Source organism: Delphinus delphis, chromosome 14, assembly GCF_949987515.2.
Source record: "Delphinus delphis chromosome 14, mDelDel1.2, whole genome shotgun sequence".
Taxonomy (NCBI): domain Eukaryota; kingdom Metazoa; phylum Chordata; class Mammalia; order Artiodactyla; family Delphinidae; genus Delphinus; species Delphinus delphis.
This window is the reverse complement of record NC_082696.1, coordinates 82,370,582-82,394,287: the sequence shown is the minus strand read 5'-3', so window position 1 is coordinate 82,394,287 and position 23,706 is coordinate 82,370,582. Positions and strand designations below refer to the sequence as shown.

Sequence of the window (23,706 nt, the reverse complement as noted above, 5' to 3'; positions counted from 1 at the left end):
TTTTTTGAAAATTTTTTTCCTCATGTAGCTGTGGTGAAAGAAATGCTTGCCCTTCTTCAGTGTTTTGTTTTTGCTCCTGGATTAGGAAATTTTGTCTTTTATGCAGGCGTACAAGCAAAATTCGCTCAAATAACTCATTTTTCAAAATTAATGATTCTCAAGTTTCATTTACACAGATATTTTGAATGGATTTGACATCAAAGCTTTCTCCTTGAGTGGGTTCATTGCTCAGCCTGTAATGGAAACTTTTAATGGCAGTCACATTGACATTTATTAGTCCATGGAATTTATTCCTCACTGTGAATCTTCTAGTATCTTGTCCAACTTAATTTGCAAAGGCACAAACAATGAAGTATTCCCTTTGAGAAACTATTCATCATTCTACAAGGCTTTGCTATGGACAGATGCCATTATACACATCCTTGCTAAGTATTCCTCTGAGTAGCCTCATACTGGTGTGCATTTTCTTACTCTGACATCATCCTAAAGAATTTTCTCCTCTCTTAGTGGTGGGCCTGTATTCTTCTAAATGGTCTCAATCCTCTTGGCTGTCAATAGATCTATTCAAAACGGTTTTCTTTGTGTATATAGCCCACATGCTTATCCAAATTCTCCTGGAGTATTCCTGAGAAAAAGAACAAAACACAACCAAAATACAAGTCATTCTTTTGGATTTGTTTGGCTTTCATAGTGTAGCTCCTTCAATCTTTCATCAATAATTTTGTGAATGTCTACTATTATGCCAGACCCTCTGATAGATGCCAGGGATATAAAAGTGGCCAAGACAGATGTGGATCCTGCCCTGGTGGTGAATAAACACTATGGAAGAGACAGATGGTGAACTGTTAACAAATGATTAATCTAAAAGAGTGTGCTGTGCTGGGAAATAACCATGGAGTGTGAGAGACAGGCTTCTTTAGATGAGGTGATCTGGGGGGCCTTCTGAAGCTCCACGGGATGAACAATGAAGTTAAGGAGGAACATGGCTTGTGAGATGCTGAAGGATCGGGGGTGTTTCAGACAAAAAAAATTGCAGGTGAAGAGGTCCTGGGGCAGAAAAGAGCTCGGAATATTCTCATAGGATTAGAAGACACATGTAGCACGGGGCAAGCTTCTTAAGTCCGAGTTGGAATAGGAAGAAGAGACCAGATTTTGCAGAACCTTGTAAAATGAAAGAAAAAATTGAGGACAGTTAAGCAACTGTCATGATCATTTCTCCATCCATCCATCCATCACTTTGATGGTTTGGAATGGAAAGGTTTAGGATCCAGTGGTAGTGGGAGAGGTAGTAGAAGTGGAGCAGAAAGCTGGAGGACAGTTAGGAGACCACTGAAGTCAACCACACAAAAGACAAGAATGCCTTTGACTGTGGAGGGCAAATTAAGATGTGTTTTGGATATAGAACAGATGGCACTGCTGGTGGATTTGATGTGCAGGATGAGAGGCAGGGAGGGCTGAAGGGTGACTCCTAAATGCCTGGCTTCACCAACTAGATATGCAACATTTCCTGTGACAGGAAAGAAAAGGGTGTTTGCAAGTTAAAAGATGGTATTGAAAACCCTGGGAATGAATGATTTCATCCAAGAGAGAATATAAGAAAAAAGAAAACTATGGAACTCAACATTTAGAAGTCAGGGAGAAGAGAAAGAGCCAGCAAAGGAGACTTGGCAGACAGAACTAGAGCAAATAAGAAGGAGGAAAAGAAAACAAAAGGAAAAGCTGAGAGAGATGAGGAAGGGATTAACCTTCAAAAGCTTCTGAGAGTCCATTAAGATGAGGAGAGAAAATTGACCTTGGAAACCGTCCAGATGGAGCTCATCTGAGACCTTGACAACAAGAATTTTAATGGAATGTTGAGGACAGAACAGAAGTTGGGGTGAGTTCTAAGTGGGAAATTAAGAAAAGGAAAGAGCATAAAAGAAATGTCACCTACTATGACAAAAAGGATGATTTGTATCAAGTTATTTGGGAACTAGGGGATGTACAGAGAAAGGGACTTATATCTTCCTAAAATATGTCAACACCATCCTGGCTTATTTTAAATTTGTATGTAGCATTTCTTCAATTATCAACTTATCATAAAAGTTGTTACGACTTGATCACTTTTCTTCATTGATTCTCATCTTTTAAACATATAACCATTCTTTCTAACCACTTTCCTACCTTACAATGACATTCCAGAGAGCTCAGAGGGACATTTGAATGAGCACATAAGTCAGTCACAGTTTCCACAGACTTCAGTGCTTTGAAAGACTCGCCAGCACATTGCAAAGCAGACTGAGAGATAATGAGTGTTATAATGAGGAACTGATAAACAGAAGTTAACATTCTGGTCCTTCCATTCCATCACACATTTCCCAATGCAGATACTTCTTTAAGGTAAAATAGATTTTGCGATGGGAGACCCATCATGAAAGTGAAGTCTGCCACTGTGTTGCATCATGGCTCATAAACTATCTCATGTTAGAATGATTTTAAGTTATTTTATTTGAAACAAATTATTGTAAATTGCCATCCGATTTTTCTCTCAAATAAGTGCCATATCAATGCTTTTTTTCTCCTTTAAAATATAATTGACAAGTAAAAGTTCATCTGCCTGACGTTGCTTTATGCTTGTAGAGCATCTCGGTCCCACTGCTGTCAGCCTGGGATTGACTGTATCCCGTAATGTTATTCTTGCTGAGTTCTAGGGGCAATCAGCAAACTACCTTGGCTATGAACCATCACCCCTTACACCACTGAGCAGTTACTGAGCAACAGCGGAGAAAACACAGGGTTTGCAGGCAGAACACCTGAGTGGGAATCCCAGCCCATGTGATAACTACCCAGGTGAAGTAGGCAAGTTATTTGAACTCCTCTGGTCCTCAGTTTTCCTCATTCATAAACAGGGATAATGCATAGTACTTTCCTAACCATCCCACAGGGCAGTTAGCATGTTCAAACGTGAAAGCACTTTATAAAAGGTCTGAACACTTGGTCAGGATTGTGGGGATATGAATAACGTGCACATTTTATCTCCCTTGGACTCTCAAAGTCCGCCACATTTTTTTCCGCTCTCTAATTTTTAAGTCTTCACTGCTGTATTTTCCAGCCCACCTCTTCACCTTACCCCCAACTATCTTTCGGCTGTTTCAACTGAAATCTGCTTCACGTGTTCATTTCCTAGTCTAATCCCTCAAGGTTGCTAGTTCCGCTATATACTCTTAGGTTAGAATGTGATTTTAATAAATTGAATAGACGAGAGAGAAACTTATTTGCGGGGGTACATCTGTTTTCTTTTCTATGTTTCACATCTGCATAGGTGGCATCTGCTCTCATAGGGAGAATCTACCTCTGCCGTTCCTCTGGGTTCCTATCTTTTGTTCTTGTGCCTGAAATCGGGAGCCTTCAGCAATATGCATCCATCCACATTTCCAGTTCTTAGGCAACACAACTTTGCATTCAACGAAGAAGGTAGCACATGGCTGTTAGGACCTTTGCAATGGAGAAGCCCTCAACACGTGCAGTGGACGGGCCTCTTTGCTGACTAACTGAACATTTTTCATCAGGTTTCACTATTTAATTTTCAAATGGAAAGCAAAGCATGAGACTCATATTCTGTTAATAATTGCTTAACACTGTTTCCATGCTTGAATTTTGCTGTATTAGGAAAGAATTTTGCTTAACGTATACTTACAGAAGTGTCCTGCTGAGTCACAGTGCCAAGAAGGCAAAGCGTCCGAGAGCAGAAGGGAAACCCTGACATTTGGTCTAACATCTCACAGCAAAGCGGGTTGCAGTGCGCTGGAGCCTGGCTGTTACACAGCACAGTCAGACAACAGCAGTGGCAGGGAGATGGCAAAGGAGGGCTGGGTTAAACAGCTTCCCACGCACGTCTCTTCTTGCAGGATGCCACCAGGGCTGGCCTAGAGTCTGCTGGCCACAGGGAGCAAAGTGAGCTCAGGCTGACTTTCCCTTGAATAAAGCAGCCCCCTTCTCAGCGCTCTCCACAACGGCATTGAAAGACGCGGCTCTCAGTCTTTAAGCAGCCCCACCAAAATCAAATGATTTCAGAACTTCTAAACTTTTTATTAAACAAAATCTCTCTTTGGGTATGTTGCTTTCTGTTTACTGCAACATCCTTTGGGGGAGGTTGGTTACCTAGGAAGGTTCCAGGTCTATAGTGACGATTTTAACTCTCACTGGAGAAATTTAGTCATATTTTCCAGTAAACTGCATTAGTTCCTTTCTTTCTCTCCTGATACTCAACAGTTACAAGAATCTCACCTATCTTGGATATGATTCCCTCGTAAGTTATTGAAATGTATGCTATAGCTATTGGGATGGGAGAAGAGGAACAAATAAAACAGAAGAAGTTTGTCCAAAGGTTCATATATTTTCCCAACTTCCTGGATATTACATGTTGTTTAATATTTATTAATTCCCCCTGTATTTCATTCCCACTTCTTCAAAAAAGAAAAAAAAAAGAGAGAAAAAAAGCCTGTATGGAAACTTTTGATATCCAACAATTTGGTGAACTCTGTATTTATCAGCTATCTCCTTCTACAGCTAATCATTCTAAGAATCCAGTGACTGCTTAGAGCAGATGTTTAGAACACCTTCCCTGCACTAATATTATATAATCACATTAATTTCATTTTAATCATGTTTCCTGATTTTATCAAGGCATATTTACCTGTAACTAGATTCGGGAACTGTTTAACAGAGTCAGAGGCATAGTGAGGTATTTACATCAATATCCATGTCCTGCTGAGGTGTAGACTGTTTGTTATTCATTTTACTAAATTAGAACAAATACTTCAGCTCCTAATGCCTAGCACTGAGAGGGACTTTCCTGTCATGGAGGACTACCAAATACTAAGAAATTTATGGGTGAGACCTATATAGAACTTTGGAATATAGACAGAGGGTTGGATAGAATTTGGTAGAAATGAAGATTGCAGGGGGATGGTGCAAGGTCTTGAGACAGCTAGATGATTTTCCCACACAGCTTTGAACCCTTTGTGTCTATAAAGTAGTTTTGCTGTAGTAGACCGAAAGTCTCCTTCAAGATTGAATGTTTTGTGTGAATTTTCACTTAAATTTTTTTTCCTTATTGAAAAAATTAGAGTTAAGAGGCCAAGAGAAATATATTGTATATTTATATTCTTCAATTGTAAAAGAAGTCCAAAGTGAAAATGGAATAATGTGAGTGGAATAGTTTGAAATCATAAAAATGTTCACAGATTCTTATGTGCAGGAAATACTTATAACACAATGAAGCAGGATTATCTTATTGAAAGCAGTAAATTTTGTTTTATTTGAATGACTGAACATAACTTTATTGGTTTTTCTTCTTTTTAAAAAATATCTAACAGAGAAGAAAATCACGATATTCAGACCTTGACTTTGAGGTAAGTGTCTAAGGATTATTTTTTTAATTTTAATTACTTGAATTCAAAGTTGGTGTATAATTACTTAAACATATTACCCTGTGCATCTGTGTAGGGGTTCTACTTTTTTTTTAATTAAATGAGAAGTCAAACATTTTTAATTAAAATCCCTACTGTATAACTAGTTGTAGAAAAAAAATTTAAGTTCTAACTGCTTTAAATGTATGCTAAGACTGAGATTTTCCAGACAAGTAAAGAATCCATTTCATAAACACTAAGATAAGCAGACAATTTATGTTAAGAGTTGAACTTGGTCAATTTTTTTACCTCCCTCAGTTTGTTGGGAGGTAGGAATTTCGGTTTCTTGATTTTTCATATTTAAAACAATTGTGTTTGTTTTACTTCAGTGAGGACGTGAAGAGAGCCGTGTGAGGGGCTTTGGCTGGGTAGCTAGTCTTCCTCAGGACTGATTTGCCTTGAGTCAGTGGTACCATAGGCTCCCTGTGGTACCTTCCAGACTCTTTTTTCCAATAGCAAGTGTTGGTTCAATGTGCTCCTGTGTTTGGTAAATGCTTTTTCACAGATATAAACAAGACGAAGATGTTCATTTTCCAATTTATATTGCTGCTGTAATACTGATGCTAGAAATTACTGAAATCATACCGTTTGAGCAGCTTGTGCTATGCACAAAATTAATGATGTTGGAGCATCACATAAAATGCACTTATGCATCTTGATAATTGGATATGATTCATAGCCTGCTGACATAATTGGATATAATACGTTATCAATTTCTCCAGCATATTTGTACTGTTGTGATACTTACATAGAACTCAACACTCTTAGCTGATAGTCCTAAAATTACAGAAGCCTCCCAGAACATGGAAACTCATAATTCCATCATTTCATTTATGTAGATGAATGTTGTAGCTCAGTAATGCACATCAGGTATCAAAAGGGAGTCAACTGTTTTTATTTACTGCAATGGTGAGCAAGTCCTGATTTTACCTTGAATAGAGTCTAAGGAAAATTGGTCTTTTTTAGGCATATTTCAGGAGTATTTGTACAAGATACAAAGCAATGATAATGAATCTGACCTCAGTGATTACGTGGCACATTTTAGTACTGATGTGGCTCAATTGTAGTAACCTGGCACAGAACCAATATTTCATTATATTCTAAATTGTTAAGGTAAAAGTATCAAGACTATAAATTCAAAGAGAAATAAGCAAAAGTCTTCACTTTTAGATTCTTTAGTGCCTTTTAAGGGACAGATATTTTAGGGTTTTTTCTAGTAATTCTTCAGGTAGCCAAAAGAGAGGATCATAGTGCGTGTGTGTGTGTGTGTGTGTGTGGTGTGTGTGTGTGTGTATTCTTGAAAACAATCAGTTTTTGTGTTAGTACAAAGGGAAGGAGGTGGGAATTAACCCACTAGGCATCAGTGATAAAATATAGTAAAAATCTAGATCTAAAATTAAGCCTCAGTGCAACCAACTGAAGTTATGTAATTGCCAGCACTGAAAAGGGATCTAATCATACGGTGTCCTTTGGAGCGTTAGAAAAATTGTTATTTTTCTTTTGTATTTGTATTTTTCTCTATGGCAACTGGTAGCAGACTCCCTAAGCGGATCCTTCTTCCTGTGCTTAGGATCCCAACATACAGCCAGGATATTATCGAAACATCTGCTGGTAAAGAAAGGAAGTGGCAACACTGCAACCCTGGATATTTTCTTGTGCTCTTTAATTGCTTTAGTTATTGCGTGATTTCTATAGGTGTCAAATCTTGCCAGAAAAAGTCTTTGAGGTATTACTTCTTTTTTAAGCAACCATTTAGTAGTGTTCCCCTTCGTCTACGTGCAACTACGCTTATGTAGCAGATGTCTCATAGATTGTGTTCAGAAAAGTTATGGCCGCATTGAGACGTTTAACACAATCTATCTGCCCTTTATGGATGGTCCTTGAAGAAGAGTTCAAGTTGTCCCCTCCCCATTTTAATTCAGGCTGGATAAATTAAGTATGTTTATGTCAGTCTTTCTGCTAACCCTCACCCAACCCCAGGAAAATTTACCACACAATGGCCAACTCAGGCATTTTGTCAGTGACAGAGAAACTTTGCCTCCTGGACTCCTGAAAGCATCTTCCCTTCACACACTCCCCAGAAACTACACATGAAAACAATATTCTCTTAACTCACCTATCCATAAAACCCTGTGGGTAAGTGTCATACATGGGAAGAGCCCTTTCATGGGGCTGATCTCCAAGACAATATTGAGCAAAGAAAGCAAAAGGTTGACTGGTCATAAAATGGTGGAACATGGATTCTTACTTTCTGGAAAATACACAGAAAATACTGTAGTGATGACCCTATGTTCTGTGAACAAACCTGTTATTGGATTTGTATTCCCAACTCCAAGCAGAGACTCGGTATATCATAAGCATCCAATAAGGCTTTGTTGAGTGAGTGATGAAAAATTGAATTTTTAATCTGGCTTGATTTAGTAAAAAATGATCAAGCACTGTATCTGAGTTGGGGCAGAGAGCAGTGTAAAAAATGGACCACTATGGAGGTAACACCTCAAAGATAGCCACATGGGACTTCAAAGCTACCCACATCAAATATAACTCAAGGAGCTAGAAATGGCAGGTAGAGATTCCCAGAGGAGGAAAAGGCATAGAGATTGGCTGAGTGTGGCATGTGCAAGAAACAAGAAGCTAGTCAAAATTCACCATAACATGGGGTCTGTGGAAGAAAAGCACAGACAGAGGGGGAAATTTAGAAACCATACAGTGAAGGGCTTGCAACCATGGAAACAATTAACCTGATTTGTTACTAAAAGCTGCTAAGTCTTTTCTGTTGTGTTTTGTTTTGTTTATTTTTAGTGAGGAATATTTTTAGGACTAATCTGGGCTACAGAAAGATAAATATGGCAGGAATAGGAAGGAGACATTATAGTATGGTGAATGAGGAAGTTGAAATATAAATTAGGAAGTGACTGGTCGAAGAAAGAAGAAATGAAGGTCCACTTCCTAGAGGTGGTAGGAAAGGAAATGGATAAAGGGACACTGCAGAGTCAAGATCAGATCCTTAACTGAGCATAGGGTCAAAAGGCAGGGGAGCAGAAGAAACATAGCTCTATGGGTCTGAGCCTGGGTTCCTACCAGTACCACAAACAGATCCAGGGAAGCCAAGGTGACATCTAGCTAGGATGAGTTGCATTTTAATACTTTAGGGATTAAGGTGACTAATATGATGTTAAATCAAAAATATTTGGCAGGTGGTTTAAAGTGTCTGTCTTGGATTGAGGACGAAGCTCAAGGAATTCTTAGGAATGCTATTACAAACCTCCATTCTGAAACCGTAATAGACATTGTTATTCTTTCCATGTTAAAAATACATGGAGAGAGGTATCTATTTTGTACCTTCTCTTGCAAAACCATGGGGATAAACCTTGTCACATTCTTCCATGGGAACCATGCAGCCTTTTAAACATGCCTTAGAATGTTCCTTTGACGTTTCTAGTGAGTCCTCCGCTCCCAGTAAACCCATGCTTCTCGCTCTGGGCAATGGTGGTGGGCAGCAGGCACAAGACAGCACCGATCCAGGGTGATCACGAAGTATCTTTGTGGGGACTTAATTTTATTGGAAGATTTGGGAGAACATAGTCAAGTAAGATAAAATATTATTTTATACTGATTTTATATCACTGTGAACACAGCTAAGCTATGACATAGAAGATAAAATTTAAATTAATTTCTAAATATCAATAGAAAGCATACGATTTCTTAGAAATGTCCTTTTCATAAAAGTCCCCTTCCTGCTTTGTCCCCGACCTCCAGCAGTGGGTACATTTTGTTAGTCAATCTGCACATTTTGGGAGGAAAAATTTGAGCACTGCAAACTTGGCTATATCCATCTCTTGTAGCCTCCTAAATTTAAACTGTTGCAAAATTATTTATTTGTAGCCAAGTATACTCTTGAGTGACAGTGACTATATATATATATATATATATGCACACACACACCTTATTCGGTCTTTCCAGACCTTTTGTCTGGTTTCTTTTAAGCCCTGAGTACATATTTATTCAACTAGAAACATGTTTGAAATGTAAATAGACACTGTAATGTCAGACATTTCAAATGGCTACAGGTTCTGTCTTATGGATACATTGGGACTCTGGCCAAAGAAAAGTACATAAATCATCCCCTTCCCACAATGTGGCTTTGATTTGATAGTCAACCTTAATTCCTGCAGTGTCTCTTGCTTCCTTGACATGGGTTTTCCCATCACTGCAGACTAGTATTCAACAGCCCACTCTGGATTGAAGCCTGTAAAGCAGTGAGATGAGTAGAGATAAACCTAGTTTTATATGAGTAAATATAGACATTGGCAGTATAGCTGTATAAACGCCTAACACTGAAAAGGTAATTCGGGCCAAGTGGTTTCTGATTCCTAACAGCACATGATTTCCCAGCCCCATAATCTAAAGTTTATAGTCGGGAGATTCTCCAATTTTTTCTAGCAATTTCTTTCCATTTCTAAAAGTTTATATATAGTAAAGCCTATCTTATCTGTAATTCAGGCTTAAAGAGATTCCAACTCTATGATTCAAGACTCTGAATTTGGAAGAGAAAACCTTCAGTTTGTTTCAAACCACCTGCAGGCCCTTTATAAGACACTTGTACGGGAAATAAGGGAGCACAAGAGGACCAGAACAGAGAGGGAGGCTTTTTGTCTGGGGCCAATAAAATGAGTCTTCCCTCCAGTGGGGAGACCTCTTGAATAGAACGAGAGGGGGCAAGATTTATGATGGCCTTCCAAGGCCTATGTATCTATGACATCTCATTCATTTAATTTATTCCACACCCATCTGTCGAGCACCTTCAGAATGTCAAACACCGTGCTAGGTGTCAGGGATGCAAAGTCATGGCCCACGAGGTGCTCAGAGACAAAATAAGGAGACCAGCCTTCAAACCAGAATTGCAGTACTTTGGGACCATTGCAGGGTGATCAATAGCCACAGAGCTTATGGCCTCTCTACAGAAGGCCCCTCACCCACCCTGGACTGTTCCGTCTCCTCTTCCATCAGAAGAATTGAGATGGCATAATCACAGACTTGAATGGTCCGATAAAGGAGGCTCCCTGGACCTGCGGGGTCCATCTGAGACAGCAAGCAGCATGCAGAGAGAATTCCCTTGGACTCAGAATGGATTCCAACCTCCCACCACCTGTGTGAGCTGGGAGCCTTACCGGCCTCTCAAGCTAAGTCTCCTAATCGGTCAAGTGAGACAGGGACCACCACCTCCCAGGGTTATTGTGAGGATTGGGAAAGATAATAATGGCTCCTCTGGCTCTTACCTGTGTGCTCCAGTGATGTGACTTATAGCCCTTTTTAAGTCTTCAAAACAATCTTCCAAGGTTATTCTGACTACTGAAACTGTAGCTAAAGGGAGGTTGGGTTTTGGGCCTCTTACCACACAACTTGAAAGCCATGGAAGTAAGAACGTAATCCAAATTTGTCCAGACCTAGAGCTGTTAGATTTGATATGTCCCAAGTATTTAATCAAGGAGATTGTCTGGGATGTAATAGGAGCTCAAGACATGAAGTTTATTCACATCCTAATTTTTCTCAAATATCTGAAATTTCATGAAAGTGTTTTACAGTGTATCACTTTTTCTCTAATTCCAACAATTAGAAGGCTGCCAAGACTGCCTCCCTTGAATTACAAAGATATAAAATAAAAGATAAGAGTCCTATGAAAAAAGCTATTCGGGAGACACTACTTTTGTGCAGTTAGGTGGCTGGTCTTCTTGGGATAGCACTTCAATACAGCTTTGAAAAAGGCTGAATGATAATAATCTGAGTGCAGGGGAGCATTGCCAAGCATTTATCTTTACTGCGAAAGATGCCTGTAATATTTGGAAGGCGTTATAACTGAAGGAACCTGAATTTTATATGTATTGCCAATTAGAATATATTTGATTGCTTCAATAGAAAATCCACATGAGTTACAGTTTTGTCACAGGAGTCAATTTCTTTGAGACACAGGATGTTTAGGTCACAAAAGAAAGGAAAAGGTAAACAGATAAACACTAAGGTCTGTAAAAATCCTAAAAGAGCCATCAAAATGAACCAGTAAGATTTATAAGCATGAAAACTTCTAATTAGGTAAGCAAGATAATCAAAGGCATGACTGCTTCAAATAAATAATTATTTAGGCAAGTAAATAAAGCAAGGGAAACCCTTATTACTTGTGACAACTAAAACTGCAGCTTAAGTTTTTATCCCAGAACACTACTGGGATAGAAACCATCCAATATTCACTGTGATGCTGGCTTTCTTGTCAATGGAACCTTCCCCACTAAGAAAAGCAGAAAGATGGACTTGAGTTTATGAACAAGAAGGAATCATGCGTGGAAGGTCAAACTGGGCCCATGACAGATACGTGAGCTGCCCCTTGGCAACCCTAATGTGACACTCCTCTCAGAAGCAGCAGGCCATCACTGCTATGGTGATTTCTGGCTGTGCTAAGATGGCAGTTTCAAATTAGAATGATTATCTGGCATGAGGATGTTTCTAGATAGGAAGGGCCCTGAATTTTAGCATCTAAATTTTTCATTTGTCTTTATATTCATTTCAGGGTCCTTGAGCTTTATGGTTCAGAGTAGCTTTCATGAACTTACGGAGAACATTGCAAACTGCTCTTTGGTTATATCATAGTGGTATCCACCATATATATTTCTGAGAATGTCTTAACAATCCATCTCCTCAAAATAAAATCCACTCGGTTCAGAATCAGGCACTGCCCATTCAATCAGGATATGATTTAAAAACTCCTATCAGTTAATGTATCCTCATTTCCACGGGATATATTTGACACTTTATTTGCTTCATTAACCATGCTTTTACCCATCAGAGATATTTGGTTACGAGAGAGAGAGAGTGACTTTGACTGACAGACAAAAGAGAACTTTGTTGGAAGGTAAAGACCTTGATGGACAGTTCCCCAGTGCAAAGTCGGGACCCTCTGATGAAATAAAAGATAAGTGGAAGATGACACAGCAAACCCACCACAGGACCACGTTAGAGCAGGCTTGCTGTGTTAGTAGTATCAACCATCTTAGAAGAAACTAAGTCCATCTCTTTGGAAAGGAATGATCTCCTTGAGGAAAGGGGATTTGGGCATAAGATTACAAGTTGTACTAGGAATTCTCTGCATTTTATAAAATGGAAGAAAGAGAACAAACACGATGCAGGAATAACTGATTTGAGAATTTGAAACTTAAAAATGAATATGGAAATATTGGGGAACTGACCTCACTTGGATTTCTCTTAGCAAATTTCCCTGTCACGTACTGCTATAACAGCACTGCTTGTTTTCCTTACCACGGTCTAATTTAACTTTCATTTGAGTTATTATGTGATTAACACCTAGGTCCTCCATTACACCTCAAACTATAAAAGGGCAGGGACTCTGCCAGATTTTGCACACCATTGTTACTCCCCCGTTTAGCTCAATATGAGATGTCATGAATATGTATTAACTGACAGAATGAAATATCGTTAGAGAAATGTCAGTACTATGACGTCACTCCGACTGCACCCTAGCACGAAGTAACTGTGTAGTTAGACTCGTTATCATGAGAATCACTATTTGTAAGTTAGAGCCAGAGTCAATATTCTGATGACTATAGCTTTGTTTTGGTTTTTTTTTAAAAGCATTCCTCCCCCCCTCCCCCACCCCAAGTTCCCTGAAAGTCATCAGACCCGCCCATCCCCACCCCACCGTCAGAGTCTGGCTCCTGCAAAAAAAAAAAAAAGCATTCCTTGTAACACAAATCCGTATTTTAGTCAGTGTCTTAGGACCTGGTGCTGCTGGAAATATTTGCCTCCCTAAGGATAGAATGTACTGCATTGTTTGCCAGCTACTTGGTCCTTAATATCCCTCCATCGCGTTGCTTATGCAAATCCCCCTCTCATCAGTCTTCATCAGCTATCACTAGTCAAGTTACGTTTGTCTGGTGTTTCTCTGCAAACCCTGCAAATCTGTTTCTTGTACTCTCCCGAAAATTGCAGGGAAGTTCATCACTCTGTAGCCGGGGGCTGTGTTTCATGCTCCTGTCACCAGTGATGGTGCCATGTTCCCATCTTCCCCACCTGATTCATCAACAGCGAACTCCTAGAGCTCAGAAGAGCCAAGGTGGAAATAATCCAGTAGAGCAAGACTTAAAATGACAGAATTCTCTCTTATGAAAGTAGGCTAGTGAAAATGGAAGAATTAGCTAAACAAAGTATTGCCTAAACACAGATTCATTAAATATAGGAAATTAAAGTTGGCCTAGGAGAGAAGAAGCCTTTTTAAGATATGTTAAAAATGCCATTTGCATTTTTCTTTTGCCATTTTTGTTCTCAAGGAGATAAAGTGTTCTACGCAAATGTCTTTTGAGAAGAAAATTGGGCATTATAGATCTTCCTCCAAAGATATATTTCTTTTTTCAAAACAAATCCTTACTTTTGAAAATATTTGATAATTAAAACAATAGACCAAATGTTCAAATCCTAGCTTAGGCATGGATATAGTATACCCATGCAATCCACAAGAGCAAACGGTGAATTATGAATCGCATGCTTAAAAAAACTATAAAATCTTACACAAACGTGAAGGTATAATCTTGGAGAACCACCAAAACTTTGAAATTTTTAACTTTTAAAAATCACAGTAGAGGAAGGTATTTTCTCCTTTACACTTGTAAATACAGGGTATTTATTATCTAACTCTTCTTTGTTAGCGCTCTTTTAAATGCTCTGTAACAGAAAAAGATTCAGCTCATGGTATTATACTTACCCCAAGGTCATTTTTGATTTCTGACTCGATTTGTTGAGTTATGATGAAGTTGGAAGAAGTATATCACCAGGGATGAAGGATATCAATATATTTGTATCTGTGGTTGTAGAAGCTCATCAACCACACAATTCATGCTCTGAATTCTAAGTGTTAAGATTCTGGACCATTTTGTAAACAAATATGTGAAACCTATGGGTCAGGTTTTCCTTCTGCGAAGCTCAATCACTATTCACAGGGAAAGTGTAAGATTTCAGATCTCACATTATATTTCACACACTTTAGTGCTTTGAGTCAGCCTTCAATGGCAGGGCCTGGGAGTTTGCTTCCCCTTTAGTACAGCCAGCTAAGATTTTAGTGTTTATAGAAATAAAACATAAAAATGTAATATCTCCCATGACAAACACTGAGAGACTGTGGTGCTTTATAAGTCAAAATTTTTAAACTTTTTTTTATATTGTAACAATTTTTGTAAAACAGCTCTAACTTTGAATGATGAAAACCTTACAGAGGAATGACTGCTCTATTTTTAATGCACCCACAGGAGAAAACTATTTTTTGGTAATCTTGTAAGTGGAAGAAATAGCCAATTCTTCATGTTCCAGAAGTGTGGACCATAAGACAAGGATTTGGTGCAAACCGTTTGCATTTTTGGCATCTTCTGGGACCTTCTAGCTCCTGGAAAATTTGATTTCCCTTATTAGCATAGCAAAATACTAAATCTCTTCTTTTAACGCATAAATCAGATTAGAAACGAGAGCCATCTTACTCTCTTTTGCAGAAGGTCATGCATACAAGGAAGAGGCATATGGAACTGTTTCAGGAACTCAATCAGAAATTTCAGACTTTGGACAGATTTCGGGATATACCAAATACAAGCAGTCTGGTGAGTATGCTTTACTTCATCGGTGCCTGATGCCACGATAAAGATGCATCATGTCAGCTGTCCCCCCTGCCTTCGGGAAGCTCCCAGATGTCTTGGGAACACAAGAGTGGCAAACTGAAAAATAAGTAATAATCCCCCGAAGGTGCTTTGAAATGTACTAAGGGGCCAATTAGGAATGACAGAGTCTTTAAGTGTTTTATTCATATTTCAAATGTCCTCAATTATAAGGTCTAATTGCAATTAGTTATATATCAAAAATGTGCTGGATTCACTTGGACCTTTTATCATCAGAGTTAAAAGTCAGCTAATTCAAATTTCCAAGTACTTGACTAAATATTTTCATTAGAATGCCTGGCATCTTAAGGTCATTAAATGTAATATATATATAACCTATATAATATAGATAGATAATATATATTATAAATGTATAATATATAAATAACACATATATCTGTCTCTCTCTTTATATATATATATATATGGAGAGAGAGAGAGTTGCTACCTAAAACTAGAGTGGTGGATTTTGTCTACCAGAGTAGGGAAAAGAGTTTCAGGATACACATCAGCGCTGGGGGCTTTGATTGTTGATTGCAGCGATTCTCTTCACTCATTCCCACTACTATAATGCTAGCGTAGGATGTAATCAAATAAAATGATGTTTTGCAGCTACTATGTGCATGGCACAATCAAAGCTCCAGAGAGGGCTGTATCATTATTCGTGAGAGCACTGGAGCAGGCATCCAGAAATCAGTATGATGCTTCGACAAGATATTTCAGTTTTATGATGGTGCAAAAGCAATATGCATGCAGTAGAAGTCGTACTTTGAATTTTGATCTTTTCCCAGGCTAGTGAGATGTGGTCCAGTACTCTCTCGTGATGCTGGGCAGGGGCAGAGATCCACAACTCCCACTCAGCCCCGAGATCACGAAGGTGAACAACTGATACACTGACAACCGTTCTGTACCCAGACAACCATTCTGTTTTTCACTTTCAGTGCATTATTCCATAAATTACATGAGATATTCAACACTTTATTATAAAGCGGGCTTTGTGTTAGATGATTTTGTCCAACTATAGGCTGAGGTAAGTGCCTGAGCACCTTTAAGGTCGGCTGGGCTAAGCTATGATGGTCAGTAGGTTAGGTGTATTGAATGCATTTCGACTTATGATATTTTCAACTTATGATGGGTTTAGTGAGACATAACCCTGTCGTAAGTTGAGGAAGATCTGTAGAAGACAGCTCAAGCAAGAGCTATCTGCTTGAGTTTTCTAGCAGATAGTTAGCTTCTGCTAAGAACTCGAGAGCTCAAGAACGATCTTGAGCAAATTACAAAGGTCAATTTCTGAACCTCAATTTTCTCCTTCTAATTTGGGCATAGAAAAACAGTCATTAATAATACGCTTCCTTCGATCCTCGCACTTTCCAAAGCGGGTGGGACCCTGAGATGCTACAAGCTGAGACTCAGCTCTGAGGGCTGGAGCTGGGACAGCCGTCTGACCCCATGCTTCTCCTCTCCAAGCGTGGCATTCCTTCTTTGCCTCACACTTTTGCAGGCCTTGCCTGGACCTACTCCTCCCAACCTCTGGCGTTCTGAAATACATGCCACTCTAAGGTATTTTGGGTCACTTTCTAACGCTAGTGATTCTTTCATATGTGTATGGGTCTTAATCCTGGCTTCCTGATTAGTATCATTAGCTTATCAACAGCAAGAATTTATGTGTCTTTGTGTTTTTCTTGCATTCTTCTCAGTACTGAGTATGATGCTGGTCGTGCATGGTAAGTGACCAGTAAACGGCCGCTCTTGATTTCTTGCATGTCTAATAGTTTAATCTGCATTTGTTAAATGAAGGTTATCAGAAGTATATACACTTTAACTCTTCATTGGTCTCTAAAGAGCTTGTGTATATCAGTCTATTTTCCTCCACACAGCAGGAATCATGTGTTATGTGGAATCATCAACACAGCACTAGGCGTAGAGAAAACATTTACACGTAGTGAGTGGTTCTTTCTCCGTCTACCGCCCCTGCCCCAAATATTAACCTGTCCATTTTTAGTTAGCAGGAAAATGAAAATTGCACCATTGAGATTAGACCTAAACTTATTAGCTGCTCATTTTGGAATGTTGAAAGCTAACATTGAAATAAACTGAAGAAACTTCATTTTGTTTTTTTTTTAAGAGAAGGTTATGTTTACCAATCCAAAAGCCTTATGCAACAGATACAGCTGGCTGACTGCTATAATATGACTATAATTTCCCCTTGTATGGTCTGGGTATTAAATCATTAATGGCACAAATATCTGTATCTCAGTTTCCTGACAACCAAAATAGTCTACTAATTACAGCACAGCTCTGCAGCAGCCTGCCTTTTCTAGAAAGGATTTATAAATATTTATCATTTGGGAGGTTAGGAGTGGGGAGGATAGTTGTCATTGCTGCTTCACTATTGTCCTAAATACATGAGAACAGAGAAAAAAATCCTTATTCAGTTCTGATTAATAAGGGACGTGCGAGTGAGTTCACTATCCTTAATTCAGTCATATAATTCATAGTGGCACATTGCTAATGGAACAGTGCATAATTGGGTGGAGAAAGACATGTTCGAGACACAAACCTCAATAAAGTCTGTTTCATCTTTTTTTCCGGCTCCTAACTCACAGCACCTGCCTGGCACCTGCAAATGATGGTAATTATGTAGAATGTGGGGAATCAAAGGGAAACCAAAAGACCATTAAGTCCGTCTCCCTGCTCCAGCCCGGACAGCACCTGAATCCCTACAAGGGGTAGGCATTGTTAACAGCCTTTCCCTGTGAGTGTCTCCATCAGGATCCCACCGGCGAGCAGCAGCTCCAAATTCTCCCTCTTTTAGAATGTAAAATATACACATTCTCTTTCCCTTTGTCCCTGCAATCCGTAGACTGGAGGGAAAGAAGGAAGAGAGGGAGGGAAGAAAAGGTGAAGGGAAGGAGGGAAAGAGGAAAGGATGGAGGCAGGAGGGACTCACAAGTCTGCCAGACCCTCAACCCCGGCTGGGAACTGAGGGAAACACGCAGGCAGCCCAGGCCATGTTTCCGGTGGCTCTGAGTTCTCATATTCCATTAATCTTCTCTATTTATACAGCCTAAGACCATATTTGTATTTTTGGAAGCCTCACGCATGTTGGCTTATACTGAGTTTATAATTTATCAGGCCTTTATCACACATGCTTCAGTTTACGTACATCGCCTCTGCTCTATACTTCAGCTCAAAAAGCAAACCAACCAACGTAAAACAGTTACATCAAATCAGGAACTTGTACCCACTCGGATTGAATTTTATATCAGGATTTAGGCCTCCACTGAAAGCTTTCCTGGCCTGGGTGGCTCTCCCTGTGGAATTCAGTGATCCCCACGGGCTGTTCCAAGGTTGATCGTTCTTTGGACCGTTGAACAGTTTACACTTTCCACGCGAGAATCCATCCACCCCAAGCACAGAGGAAGATGGGTGGCCCCATGGGCACCACCCCCTGACTTCCAGCCCCCTCACTCCCTGGGGGTCCTGTTCCCACCCTGATTGCTGGGGGTGGCGGTTCTTCTCCACTCAAGGGTGTCCACACACTTGGGAACAGTGGTGAGAACCACAGCTCAGCAGGGAGTACTATGGGATGCCAGAGGAGATGAACCACATTAACTAATTTATTACCCACTAATAGAAGCTCTCGGAAATTCGATCGGTCCCGTACTGGCAATAATACTCTTTGAAATTAGAATCTAGACATCCTGACAGTGTTTAAAATGGGCCTTTTTAGTTCCTGTATCCATGGTGCTTGATCTTTAAAATATAAAAGGAAAATCACACTTGTTCCAAACATAATGAAACCTTTATTTTTAAAGCCAGTGAACTAACACTTTACATATCTTGAATCCTTTTAGGATTGAACTAATTCAACTTTCTGTCAAACCTAGGATTCCCAGAAAGCTCCTTGAGACAGCCCTCCTCCAAGATGGATAAATCCACCCCATGGCTTTCCATTGATGACTGATGGCTCAGGTTCCTGTAGTGCCCTCTAAGGTCCAACCATTCTTCATTGCCTACAAAATAAATTCCAAATTGGGAAGTAGCCTGGCAGGCGAAGCCCCTTATGATCTGGCTTTCAGTTCACGTTTGCCTGTTTTTTTCTGATATTCTTTTTCACTCCAGCTAAAATGAATTGGCACTGTTCTGAGATGTCCTATCTCCACGCTCTCTGGGTTTGTACTTCTTGGTACACGTGCCTTTCCAGCCACCCGACCTCCAACCACACATATGCCTTCATGACAAAGCCCATTCTTCTATGCCAGCCTTAATGTCACTTTTCTCAGAAAGTTCTCTGTGCTCCACAAAGGGAAGCTGTATTTCCACCCTCTGAACTCCCTCAGCACTTTTTCCGGCTCGTAGATGTGGATATGACTGTATATTTTATACCTTCATTTAACTATAGACACCTTTATGATGTGTATGATTACTATCTAGTGAGAGCATTTATTAAAATCAGGCATCATGCTGAGCCCTCTGTGTTTTTTATCTTTGCAGCCCCACAAAGTAGGTAATGAGCTGCACCCTTGGCCAACTCCTTTGGCCCAAAAGACAAAACATATCTCTCTTTTGCAAATAGTAAAGTTGAGATTCAGAGAAATTGTTCAAGGTCACGTTCATATGGAATGGAGTAACTGGAATTTGGTACTGTGTGCATTGGGCTTTAAATCTATGCTCCCTGGTGGACCATGTGCTTTTCACCAAGTGATTTATCACCTGACTCTCCCTAGAACCTAATACGATGCCAGCACAGAGCAGCTGGTAAATAAACATGGGTTGAAGGGAAGCAAGGAAGGAGACAGGGAAAGAAAAAAGGGAGAGAGAGAGAAGGGGAGAGTTATAAGACTATATAGTTCATGAGACTTTAGGGTATTAGACTAAATCAGAATGAATCCACTGTACATCTCTCCAAAGATAACTTTTTATTAAATCTTTACCTATTAGCTATTTTTTCTTGTGTGTCCTCATGATTAAGGCTAATAAGTGCTGAAAACATCTAATGTATTGAGAATTTTAATAACGTAATTTCTAGTTATAAGTATTTCTGTAAGTCGCCTCTTTGGCCTATCCCAACCAGAGAATGATTTTTAATATACTGAATGGAATCCAAATAATTATTCAAGAACCTGTTTTATGTTCCCCCTGCTAATTGATTATAGTCAGTTGAAGGCCAGAATTTGTGGGGGGATGGGTGGGGGGGAAGGGAGAGGGAGTAAAGGACGCATTTAACAACCATAGTTGTTTTAGCTTAAGTTTTGTCTAAGGAGATTTCAGTCATGATTTCCTTCTTGTTCTTTGATGTTATTCAGATTAGTGTATCCTATTCAAAGCCCTTCATTTTACAGAAATCTTTAAATCATACTTCTTTAAAATAGAGAAATTTTACTGCTAACTTTCAGCAAATACCAGACTATAAAAACCACAAATGATGTCTGCTCATGCAGTCATCGAGCACCTATAACATGGAAGGTCTCGGTGGTGTCATAATTAGGCAGATCTTAAATCTTAGGTAATTAGAGGGTGTGGACTGTGAAACTTAAGAAGAAATGACTTGTAGACATTTTTTTTAAATGCTTATATTGCTGGATATGTTTCCCCCAAAACGGTGTGCTCTTTGAAAGGATTTGTGCTAGTGTGCTATAGAAAATTGTGGGGAATATACATCAGATAAAAAAATAGATTACACACAGCAGCATTTTCGTATTCTAAAAAGGATAATTTCTTGCAGAGAAACTAAACAAAGACAGTGATCTAAAATTTCATTTTATGAAATATGGCTAGTTTGGGTTTACAGCTTTTAATGTTGCGTAACGTGCCCTATGACATATCCTCAATTTTTTTTATCCCTCCAAAGATTCTGACAAAATACTTAAATTTTCTACATTTAATCTTAGCAGGAACTTAACGCTCCTTCCTACCTGAACATATAGCCATCCTGACACTTCACAAGATGCCCCAAAACAAAACATCATCTACCTTGCCTTCTATAATACTATTCACTTCCTTTGATTGCTGGAAAATTTTAGGGTAACTCAAAAAAGGTGTTCATCAATTTGTTCAATGAAAGAAAACTGAAATCAAAACCATTTCCTGCAGCTGGCCACAATTTCAAATCATCTCTGAATCACATAAACTGGATTAAGCTTAGGAACAGGCTCTCTTCCTGGAAATTTCAACAAGCAGCAATCCTAGCCATCAAATAAATGACTCTCTTCCCCTCTCTTCTCGACAGGAAAACCCAGCACCAAACAAGAATCCATGGGACACTTTCAAAAACCCCAGTGAATACCAACATTACACCACAATCAATGTCTTAGATACAGAGGCAAAGGACACCTTGGAACTGAGGCCAGCAGAGTGGGAGAAATGTCTGAATTTGCCTCTGGATGTGCAGGAGGGGGACTTTCAAACAGAAGTTTAACAAAATCAAAATGGACTGAGGTGGAGACAAAATGTATTGCACTGACACTTAAGACTTGGGAAGCCTGACATTTCTATCCGGACAGTGTGACTCTCTCATGTCAGCACCTCCACATGCCAAATGTCAGTGGTGTTTGCTTTGGTAACTTCTCCCTAGTCAGGCTAGTGGAGAGAAGCCCAGGTGTACAGTCCTGACCACCCTGTGTTGTAAGTACCCGTGGAATGGATTTGTAGGGTAAACTTTATAGATAAACCTCAAGCAACGATTCATGTTGTAACCGCTTCATATGGTTTAGTTTTCAAAAAACTTCACCATGAAGCACAATGTATATATTTATGCAGTTTTTAAAGTTTATAACAGTCTGTTTGGCCATTACTACACTTTTTACTTTATAATATAAAAGCAAAGTTTTTGTCATTAAATGAATGTTTGTTGAGCTACATTCTTCATTGCTTTAAATGCAATAAAGTAATAATCTCACTTTTATATGAATAATATATTTCACATCTTTATTATTGCAGTTTTCTCTAGAAAGCTCTGAGTAGCTTTCTCTGCTGCAGCTGTGTATAAAATATTTAAAATGTTGTATGGTGTAAATAAACTTTTGTCTACATATCAGTTTTTTAGTGTATTTTATTTTGGATTTGTTGAACGGAAATTTACATATTTATAAAGTCTTGTTTCACTACAGATACTGAAAATGTATTCATGGTTTTAATAGCATACCGTTATTACTCCTTTGAGGCTCATGATTTCTCCAATGTAACAGTAGGTCTGTATAGTGCTTCTGTATTTTCTACTCACACACCCTTTGGAGCAATGTACCATGTAAATGGGCTTGTCAGAAATCTGCTGCCATCATAGTCTTACATAAATATTACGTTTTTTCTCTCTCATGGCAAAAAAAGATAACTGCTAGTAGGAAACAGTAAGTTACCATACAAAAAATAATACAGGGACAATGTTTATTATAAGTAATGAAGTTCACTGCATGTTTCACAGAAGAAACTACTTGTACTACCGTTCTTCACGGCATATGGGGAAAATGAACTTATTTGGGATTTTTAAAAAAATTGTATCTGTACATTCTCTAGCAGAAGGAAAGGGGAGTGAATGTATTGGCAGATGATTTATCTGTGATTTGAAGAGTCTGACATGAGCTTACTGCAGAAGGCTCCCTGGTGTCCTGTCTGGTGTTAGAGCCACACAGTGATGTCCCCCCCCACCTCAGGATGGCACCAGAGGAACCCGGGGGCCAGGGGGGCAGGTTGGGGAGAGGATTTCGGCAATTTCCTCATCCTTTCGGGATGATGAGATTGTGCTTTTCAGTCTGAGGGAAGTAAAGGGAGTGGGGAAGAGATTGGGGGCTTTGAAATTTCTAAGATGTTCATTTAGTTTGCTGGTTAAGCCTGGGCTGCACGGCCTCCTGTGGTCTGGCCGAGACTCAGATGGGCTCCTTCTGCCAGTGACCGAGGGGACCCCGGCCCAGAGGCCACGAGGCAGACACCAAGGTGCTTCAACCTCAAGGGCGCCTTAATACCCAACTCCTGTCAGATACCCTTCCTGTGCTCCATGTAAAGGCGTGAGAAGTATATTTTTAATCAGATTTTAAAAATAAAAGTGACATCATTATGCAAAAAAGAGTACAACATAACGAAGGACTGGTTTTTCAATAAAAATAAACTTGATGCTAATTATAATGTAATTGTAATATTTAATGGCTATTAAATTTATCACATGACTTTCCGGTGGCAGGAATAATATTTAGTAGATTTCTCTCACTTTCTCTCTCTCTCTATTATATATAAACACACACATATATAAATGTGTGTATATGTATACATATACATATACACACATATACGTATGCACATATATGTATATAAAATCCATAACGCTCAGCTCCATCTCAGTACCCTGTAGAGGGAATGAAAATCATATATACAGTTCCCCATTTCAAACTGTAAAATCTTGATGAAAAAGAAAATAAAAAAACACAACAGGACTTCCCTGGTGGCGCAGTGGTTGAGAGTCCGCCTGCCGATGCAGGGGACGCTGGTTCGTGCCCCGATCCGCAAGGATCCCGCGTGCCGCGGAGCGGCTGGGCCCGTGGGCCATGGCCACTGAGCCT

At 39.4% G+C, this 23,706-nt stretch overlaps 1 protein-coding gene across 1 annotated transcript in view; it reads left to right on the top strand.

The window, feature by feature from the left end:
- The window catches only part of ADGRB3 (adhesion G protein-coupled receptor B3), a 799,562-nt gene extending 776,258 nt beyond the window's left edge, over positions 1–23,304 (top strand). Inside the window, exons 28-30 of the mRNA XM_060030408.1 lie at positions 5,358–5,393; positions 14,996–15,100; positions 21,387–23,304. Coding sequence (XP_059886391.1) covers positions 5,358–5,393; positions 14,996–15,100; positions 21,387–21,575 — 330 coding nt within the window. The 3' untranslated portion in view covers positions 21,576–23,304. The remainder of the gene's footprint in view (positions 1–5,357; positions 5,394–14,995; positions 15,101–21,386) is intronic.
- The last annotated feature ends 402 nt before the right edge of the window (positions 23,305–23,706 follow it).